This window comes from Priapulus caudatus, unplaced genomic scaffold, assembly GCF_000485595.1.
Source record: "Priapulus caudatus unplaced genomic scaffold, Priapulus_caudatus-5.0.1 Scaffold53, whole genome shotgun sequence".
Taxonomy (NCBI): Eukaryota; Metazoa; Priapulida; class Priapulimorpha; order Priapulimorphida; family Priapulidae; genus Priapulus; species Priapulus caudatus.
Window position 1 is genome coordinate 98,476 of NW_014577114.1, and position 10,360 is coordinate 108,835.

Here is a 10,360-nt window from a genome sequence, read left to right on the forward strand (position 1 = left end):
CAGTTTGTTACGATGATATCACTTTCAGGCATCCTTGATAGCATTATATAGTTAAGTAAAGCTTGATACGCTTTAATTCACACTATCTGGGCTAGATTTGATAGCCAGAGATATCACAGCACAAGTGTATGATTCTACTAACAGACGCATCGTTACCACATACCTGTACAGCTTCAGTTCAGATACGGTCCTGCGATCAAATCCGGATCATCGCTAGCTGGCTTCACTGATTCTGGGCGAGGTCGAGAACTGGTTGAAATCTGCAAAGAGAATTGTGAAAACTGCTTTTATTGTTGAAATAAACATGTTCATGTCATAAATGAAACCACTCTGACGACAATAAATAGGCTTGAAAATCATACTCTATTTGATATTTCTATATTACTTAGATGCAATAAAGAGATTTTTCAGTCATGTAGAACAACCTGAATTCCCAAGTCAAGGCAGACATGACAGTTTGTTTTTAGGTTTCTTAAATTGCCTACGTCACGAATTTTCTATGGTAAAATTTGTTGCCATTTTTGTTGCCATTTTTTTACATTAAAAGTAAGAACTAACGAGACTAAACATATCGTCAAATTTCTTACCTGATAAGCAGTTGTTTCTCAACTAGTTAAACATCAAAAAACCTGCGTTCGATTTTGATCATTAGTGTTCTGACATTAATTGTTTGCTATGGGTATGTATGCGTCACGAGTGTATGTTCAAATCGAACAATAATAGTAAAAACTAGAAAGGGCAGTTGTCGCAACTACATGTATCCCCCGTGTTCTCCCCAAGTGTGTAAGTATACGAAGTTTGGTTGCCGCTAGGTCAATTAGGGCGAGTTATAGAGCAGAAGGAAAATATGATCAAGTCAAGTAAAGGTCAAATAAAGGTCGCAGTGACCTGGTTTTTGTTCGCCTGCGCCCTTCTCCCCAAGATGTGTAAGTATACCAAGTTTGGTACGCGCTAGGTCAATTATGGGTCGAGTTAGAGAGTGAAGGGAAACATGATAAGGTCAAGGTAAAGGTCAAATAAGGTCGCAGTGACCTGCGTTTTGGTACGTTGCTCACCTTTTCCCAAAGATGTGTAAGTATAACAAGTTTGAGTAGCGCTAGTCAATTAGGGCCGAGTTAGAGAGCGGAAGGGAAATATGATCAAGAATAAGGTAAAGGTCAATAAAGGTCGCAGTAACCTGGTTTTGGTACGCTGCCTCACCTTCTCCGCCAAGATGTTGTAAGTATACCAAGTTTGATAGCGCTAGTGTCAATTAGGGGCCGAGTTAGAGAGCGAAGGGAAATATGATCAAGGTCAAGTATAAGATCAAATAAAGGTCGCAGTGACCTGGTTTTGGTATGGCTGCTCACCTTCTCCCCAAATGTGTAAGTATACAAGTTTGGTAGCGCTAGGTCAATTAGAGCCGAGTTAGAGACGGAAGGAAAATATGATAAAGGTCAGGTAAGGTCAAATAAAGGTCGCAGTGACGCTGGTTTGGTACGCGCCTCACCTCATCCCCAAGATGTGTAAGGTATCCAGTTTGGGTAGCGCTAGGCTCAACTTAGAGAGCGCGAGTTAGATGATGCGAAGGGAAAATATGATAAAGGGTCAGGTTTAAAAAAAAAGGTCAAAATAAAGGTCAGTGACCACACTGGTTTTGGTACGCCTGCTCACGACTTCTCCCGAATGTGTAGTATACCAAGTTGGTGGCGCTAGTCAATTATGGCTCTAGTTATAGAGCGGAAAGGAAATTCTCTGCGCGGAGACCAAGCGGCGGCGACGGCGCGGGTGGGACCATGAACATAGTCCCCGCTGACTTCGTCACGGGGGGATATCAATAAGAAGTATAATGCGGCAATTTAACCATAAATAAGCTGAACAGCAATTACTTATATTTTTGAGGCATTTTTTTTTTTACTTATTTACGGGTGACGGTAATCACTTTAATAGATAACGATTTTTGCTCCAAATTATGGCTATATAATACCTAAATGACAGCCACTAACACAACCTCAACATGACTTCATAAAATAATTCACAATGGTGGCTAATATTAATTCAAGTATAATATTAATCAAAAGAGCCAGAGCGACGGGCCTCATCGAGTTCTGTGCTACGGTTATAACCATAACATGTTCAGTGTGCGTAGTGACACCTTTGTACGGCGCAGATAATGCCAGATCACGCAGTTCGGTACACATCATTTCAGGAAGAACTTTTTTTTATTGGCAGAGAGAGAGAGAGCAAAGAGGAGCAAAGAGAGCGGGGGGGGGGGGCGAGAGAGAAAAGAGAGAGAGACGAGCGGCGAGAGCCTCAATAAGAGACACAAAGTAACACACCCTGGCGGCGCGACTACTGTATAATTACCTCTATTTGAATGTACATTCGATTTCTCGCCGCGGCGGTCCAAAACGAAGAGGCTGGCAGAGGTGGCAACGCCCATCGTATGTTAAGATTTCTTCAATGTCCGGGAGGATCAAACACATTTCGACTGACATAATCCACCATCGAGCCCTGCAAGCCAGCATGCCTCCACTATCCGGACATTGCACACAAACTGTCGCGTGTGTTGCGTCGACGGAGAAAGCCATCCAAGGACATTACAAAACTGGCAAATTTCATTAAGTAGGTTTGAAACAGATTCATTTCTGCAATTAGTTATCTCAAGAGTTAAACTAGTTTAAGAAATGTAATCTTTCGCCACTTTTGAGCCCAATATAGCTGTGACCTATCCTGCGACATTCTTCCTCACTCTGTTCCGACAGATGGCCGTGCATCTGACTAGGTGCCAGGGAATAGACTACTTGAACTAAGTTGCTTGACTCGGGTTTACCCTGCTGTGGTGATACTATCACGCACGCCACCTCGCAGGTAGGCTATTTATATTGGCACTTAATGCAAACAAACAGACGTTTGCGTAAAGTGCTATCTGGACATTGTATTCCCAAGGTACAGATCCATATAGAGAAAATGAAGTTACTAGTATCGATTTAAGGCGCGTAAACTTGTTCACACGTAAGTTTTGCGATGCAGAATTTCACTGTGAATTTAAGTCTTCATTCACGATCAGCACATACATCAAACACAGATTCGAGTCCTTTGTTACAGTCAACAAATCCATGTTTAACCCTCCTCTGTTGAAGGTCAAAGTTATCAGACACTTACTCTTTGCACGTAAGTGGAAAGCACATTTCATAGTCCTTTCAATCGAAGTGATAAATTAATGGAGGCTCTGAGCGCTGAAGCAAAAAAGTTTTTAACAATACTGTCCAGTTAGGCCATGTCCGTCACGAAAAGTGTTTGATAATATCTGACTTTTCCCACTGCCCGTTTACCCTGTGCGCTCAAATTGCGCCACTGGTGATGGTGTTTGCCTGCCCATCAATATAACCGAATATTAAAGCATAGGTCGACCATTCAGCATTTGTGCCGCCAATTCTGGTATTTCCTCCTATACGCTTCAGTTAAGGGGAAAATATTCCCGCTCGTGACACATCTTGACTTTGACCCTTGACCTTCAAATGTGGTCATCCCGATCCTTTTTATCAACACCCCCCCCCCCCGACGTCCCGAATATCGTGACCGTACGTCGAGCGGTTAAGATTTGTGCCCAACTGTCTGTTGACGGACTCACGGACACACGGACCCCGGACGGACGCTCATGCGATTCTACAAGCTGCATCTGACTTCGTCAGATGAGCTAAAAACAGCGGCCAATGTTCTTCTACAAAAATGTTTCAAAGCAATACGTACAACTCTTTCCTCTGAACTCATGAAGTCTTTCTCATGACCATCCTCCACGAATACCATATGTGCACCTCCATGCTCAGCCTTCAACCTAACAGTAAACAAACATTTCCCTATATAGGCAAGGCTCATAATCAACCATCTTCCTAATTACTAAAAGAATTACACAGGGTGAAAACGGCTATAGAGGGAATGCTAGGTTATAGCAGGATACTTTTGGCATGTTGGGTAGGCAACAGTAACAGTAACAGTGGGGAGGCTGAATTAAATCAGGGAAACGACTGACAGGAAGAAGTGAAGCTATAGAGCTAAACGCAAAAACAGCAGAATGGTCAGCTAATCAGTGCTAAAAAGTAAAAATAATTAGGGCTCTGCTCAAACATTAAATATGGCTTTTAAGCCACTTGCATCTCATCAAGATAAGCTATAGAGTGAACACTAACAAGAACTAAAAATTATGCCTTGGTTTCAGTAGTATTAACCAACGTTAACCACGTAGTTAGTACACATCAGAACTTCACCATAAGCTGCAGCAAAGTAATAACAGCTATGCTTGCCTGCGACTTGATAAACCTCACTAATTAAAGACGTATATCTGATTATTAATAAAGTAGGGCAATGGGCAAACTATATGTGTGACATTTCTAAATTTGACTAAAACTACGACAACTGTTATCAGTGTTCATTCTACAATTTCTCCGCTCTTGATCTCATCCACTGTATTTACCTGGCAGCAACATCGGCAGCCCGTATCTTCTCAATGCGATTGGCACTCTTTCCATTCCACACAAATATGGCTTTGCCAACATCAAGAATGAAACTGTCACCTTCATTAAATGAACTCCAGCTGATGGGTACCTGAAAAGTAGTAACATTCGTTTTTTTTAATCAAAGCATGCCATGTGTGCTTTCTTAGAAATTAGTCCACACAGATGGATATATCTTTAATCAACTATGAAATAAACTTAAAGTTAGATGAACTGCATTGAATTGTTTACTTCTTGCTTTCTAACAATGATGCTAAAGTTATAAACATTCACCTTTACATTCTGTACAAACTTTATCAAAGTAACTATGGTGACTAATATTACCTCTAAGACACGTATATTTCTCTGACCCTTCACTTGGAAGAGTCTTGGCTTCATGACATTGTCCACATGATTAAATCCTGAAGCCACCCCACCTTCCAAATACCTGGCAATGTAAAATAATATTTATTATATTTCCAATTTCTTCTTAATAACCTGAGATTAGTATATTCTGTTCGGCCTGTTATATGCTAATTATGCTTGTTGTTAAGGTTAGTAGATAGTAGTTGTTATATTGATAGTATATCCTGAAATGGAGTGAGCTAAATACTGGACTCATAATTAAAGACATGACCGAGTATGGTTGCTACGGTTCAACGATGACTTGATTAACAATCTTGCACCTGATCCCTTTCTTGAAGTATGACAAATAGCGCTTCGACTCATTTCCCTGCACTTCGCGATGTTGAACAGGACTGCCACCTAGTGCATCATCAAGCTCCACTGACTTAATGGCTGCTGCTCCAGCCTCATCCTGCAAATATATATACAGTTTCAGAGTACTGTGTTTACATACACACGAGGTTTCGAATTGCACAGCCTCTTAATGGTACACATATGTCATAGCAATGAGCAAGCACAATTAAAATGCCAGTTGAAAAGTAAAAGTATAAGAAGAAAAACATAAAAGATACGTTCAACTATATCAATACTCGATTTACTGAATATGAGCAAGACCATACCTGAGACGTATGCTGCCCCAACCAGAAGTGAATATGACTTTCAAGAGAGCCTCTATCTTCTTTTACCTAGAAAGACGGTCAAAAAAACAACAGTTCATATGACTAAACATTCATAATACTTTGTACTTAAAATCCTTATCATTAAGAAAGGATGATATATAAGGTAACTAAATAATATACATGAATAAGAAGTAGCTTAATAATTAAAACAAATCCAACCATGTCTAACCTATATACCAATTATATGTAGATGAATGTGTAGTATAAGTAAATAAAACCGAGCTTATAATTTATTAGTGATGCGTTTGACAGGCGAAACAAGCATTTGAATACTTGTATATCGCAATATGTATTGCAACAGATTGTTATTTTTTGGTTTTACTTATTTTATGCACAATATTAAATAAATAAATAAATATATATATATATATATACACACATTGATTATAAAATGTTTAGTCAGTGATCAAGTAGTAGCCTTGTTACTTTTTACTTTATTACTTATTTATGTCTGTGCATTCTGCTGTATTGGTAAATAGGAAGAAGCCACTTATTTCAACATATATTTAACAAATGTTCTGAATATTTTTTATAGCTTTCAAATCATCTTCAAATGTAACAATAAGTACTGCATATTATCGCTTTTTCTGGTCTTCATAGTATTCAGTTAGAAAGCATTTATCTAAGGTGCTCGAAAAGTGAATTAATTTATCTTTGACTAAATCGTGAATATTTTCAGAAAGTGCATCACGATACATGCTGGAATACCAATCACGATGCAATACACTGGACCGCTGGTATACTAACAAAGCTGCACATCACTAGTAGTTACAGTAACAAGGAAATACGTGCAAATAGAGAAATAGGTATGTGCGTCTGTCCACATGCACACATACAGACTCAGGAAAGGGACTTTAATCATCAACATATGTAACGTGTAGAGTAGCTATAACATGTATAATAGTAAGTTCACATAATAATTGGGATAGGAAAGGAACACATCCTGGCCCCATACAGATACAATAAAAGTTCTCTGTTACTGTTGCCAAGTCATTTCTCCTGGAAACTTAAGTGGTGATCATAAGGAGCATGAAGATACATAAGGAGGCTTGGCACAACCTGACAGGAAACCCTGCACGGGAAGTAGGATAGGAAGTATTCTTGCCATCATACAACATGCATGCATTTTCATAGGAAGTGTACATAGGCTAACATGTGCACACTACACATGTCTGGCTGCATACTCATTTCCTTATCTCCTCTCAGAGAGTGTGAGAACAGGTATTAGCAGAATGACAGGCACAGGGTGAAATAGGGTGTGTCAAGTCTACTTTAGGTCTGTAATGATAGGTTGGGAGGTTAGAGTTTGGAGTTAGCATGCCGATTATGGTGATGTATGTGTTGGATTCCTAAAATATGCATGAACCTGAAAAAGTATTATGCAGGAATTCATACTCACAGATAATATTATGTAAGAATCTCCACTGTAGAAATTGCCAAATTGCTCCCTTGGAACTGATACCACTCGCATTTGCTGAAATATAGAAAATTCAAAAACTGTATTAACGCAATGGAATGTTTGGATACATGCAAATAATTATTTGTACATTCTCTATATGTGTGAAAAATGTGGATTAACCATCAATAAGTGATTTGAAGTCTGACATAGATTATGTAGGTAGTAAGGTAATGTAGCTAGAATATACGTGTGCATATAGAATGTGCATAAATATACAAATGACCAAACAGAAAAAGATTTTTTCCCAAAAATTACCTCCGCCTCAATATTACAAAATATATTTCAATAATACACTAATAGAAAAACAATCTTAGTTTCAACACTATATTCTATACTTGTAAGAATATGAAGGTTCAGCTTAATTTACCATCACTGTAATGTACAAAAGCATTCCATGTAAAATGTTTGAGGCATGCCAATGACCCCCTAGCTTCGCTGTTCCTATGCACAAAGCACATGCCACATGTGCAGATCACCTGTGCAAATTACTTTCATCATCACCTGCTGTGCCATTTTCTGTATGCACAGTCAGGAATATCTGAAACTGCCTGCATAATATTGTTCCACGATCTAACAAATCTAAACGATGCTGAGCAAATGAAATAATATAACAAGTTTTTTGGCTTACCTAGTAAAACCAGTAACCTGGCATAAACCTTTTTTCGAGAATGGAACCAATTTTTTCGAATCTTAAGTTTGCTTTCTCTAATCAGTATGAAATCAAATGTAAATATACTTCCTCGCAAGATTAACAAATATCTACTGATAACTGATATCTGATAACTGATATCTGATATACTGATATCTATAGAATAAACAATGAAAGTTCTCATCTTGCTGAACTGTCTTTTGCACCAAACATATCATTATTCAAGCACGTGTTCTCATGGGACTCAGGCAAAACACCAAGCGTAAGCAATGGTTTTGCAGTAATGGCCATATTATGTAGCTGTGATTGCACGTGCAGTATTGCATGAATTTACCCAATAAAATCAGATTATAAAATGTTATCACTTGAATTTCGCCACGTACGTGTGCCATATTAAGGCTGATAGGGTCTATGTCCCCCAGGGTACTATCAGAGGGTACCCTGAATACGGTTTGATATATCGGAAAGTACCTCGGGGTACTATACAATATGTCGCTGCATACCCTGCAGTGTCCCACCGTATCCTGACTTTACATAGCATACATACATGCATGTTGTAAAACTAAAATATAAAAGCTGGCTCTTCGTTTAAAAAAAAGGGGGGAGAAAAAAGAGTCAAACATAGCATACATTTTTATTGGATTGCGATGTTTTGAGGTTTCTTCTATGTGATGTGGTAACTTGACAGAGTGTATGTATTACGACATCAGTTGGCTGAAAGTCAGAGTACGGTGGAACAATGCAGGGACATATCGTATAGTACTACCCCGAGGTACTTTCCGATATATCGAACCGTACCCAGGGTACCCTCCGGTAGTACCCTGGGGGACATAGACCCTATCAGCCATATTAAGTCGCTACGTGTACAAAGACACAATTCATGCAGGTGCGGCCTTGCACAAAGAGTAGTAGTGTACAGTTTACATTTCATACCAAATTTAACCTACACATCATTACAATATGCAAAACTTTTACGGATAAAAATCAATACGAGCTAGAATCACCTCACCTCCAAGGTGGGTTATAATGGATTCCATCACGATGCTATACGCACTGTTTGAGCCAGTGACCCGTAATTAATGAGATTTTCCCCTGCCCGTAGTACGATATGGTACAGTACATTACGACCGTGTACATTATACCACTCCTTGGCTATGTGCAAGTAGCTAGTGTACAAGACTGTAAAATTAAATATTAAGCTTCACCTGCTGCAATCATCTACAGCATGTGTTCATTGTGCTGGTGGTGGTGGAGAGGTGCAGGAAATCGTTTCGAGTGCTTTGCTCCTGAAAACCTATGATTATCAAACCAGTCTGCTGTGAAACGCGGCAGTGACACGTGAACTACACACACGCATACAAACCTTAGACCTGGGCTTGACGATCGCTTTGTTTCTGGGTGGCTATGTTACAACAATAAAACAACAACTACGTGAATAAAATTTTAATAAGAAGAAGCTATTATTATTATGATCATTATATATATATATATATATATATATATCAGGAGCTAATAATGACAAAATTTGTCATTATTAGCTCCTGATATATATAGACCATACTATTAAACAATACTACACTATAAATATTCATTGCAATAAAGTGTTTCCACTGGAAGTAAAATATTCACGTGTAGTAAAGAACCTACTTAATTTAACTGAGTCATGTGTTTAAATTATGTTAAAAAAAGGTCACTAACACAAGATTGAAACTATTATCTGAGTGAGTCGTGTAAGTGACTAAAAAATCTTGTTTTTGACATGTTATCAGAAAGTGTGTTTACATATATGTTATGTAGAAATATTCATGAACAAAAAATCATATATTGTCAAGTCAATTTCTCAGACATTTCTAGATAAAAAATTATTCCATTGGGGTCTTTAACCACAAGCAGGTACAATTCTTTTGCGAACGGCCATGCAATGACTATCTGTTATGAATATGCAGTGTAGTATAACTTGTATGTGTGCTTCATAATAGTTCATGTCTAGTAAATTCAACCGGAGTTTATAGAGTACGGTTTTCATAGCGCATACAATGCCAATGCATACACAAACACGGCATTTCCACACATCACACATGCCTATGGCAGGCGAGGTGGGACACAAATGGTATTTAGTGTCTATCATTAAATCATTTAGTTTTTTGTCAATAATTCCATGCCTATGATTGGGTGAGAAAAAATAAGTTGTATCTGATTGGTTGATTTAATGACTGTCACTAAATGGAATATATGATAGTCACTAAATAGAATATATAATAGACATTAATTCGAATTTGTGACTGTCATTAAATACAATTTTGTATCTATCATTAAATCATTTAGTGTTTGTCAATAATTTCTTGTCCATGATTGGCTGAGAAAAAAATAAGTTGTATCTGATTCAGATTGGTTGATTTAATGACTGTCACTAAATGGAATATATGACAATCACTAAATAGAATATATGAAAGACATTAATTCGAATTTGTGACTGTCATTAAATACAATTTTGTATCTATCATTAAATCATTTAGTGTTTGTCAATAATTTCTTGTCCATGATTGGCTGAGAAAAAAATAAGTTGTATCTGATTCAGATTGGTTGATTTAATGACTGTCACTAAATGGAATATATGACAATCACTAAATAGAATATATGAAAGACATTAATTCGAATTTGTGACTGTCATTAAATACAATTTTGTATCTATCAT

General features: G+C 37.9%; 1 protein-coding gene across 4 annotated transcripts in view; it reads right to left on the reverse strand.

Moving 5' to 3' along the window:
- Window positions 1-10,360, reverse strand: part of LOC106820936 (villin-1-like) — a 41,764-nt gene that overhangs the window by 21,689 nt on the left and 9,715 nt on the right. For all 4 annotated transcript variants that reach the window (XM_014825541.1, XM_014825543.1, XM_014825540.1 and 1 more), the window contains exons 3-8: window positions 6,957-7,031; window positions 5,498-5,563; window positions 5,159-5,289; window positions 4,818-4,920; window positions 4,454-4,584; window positions 3,733-3,817 (exon numbers count right to left, since the gene is read on the reverse strand). In XM_014825541.1, coding sequence (XP_014681027.1) covers window positions 3,733-3,817; window positions 4,454-4,584; window positions 4,818-4,920; window positions 5,159-5,289; window positions 5,498-5,563; window positions 6,957-7,031 — 591 coding nt within the window. The remainder of the gene's footprint in view (window positions 1-3,732; window positions 3,818-4,453; window positions 4,585-4,817; window positions 4,921-5,158; window positions 5,290-5,497; window positions 5,564-6,956; window positions 7,032-10,360) is intronic.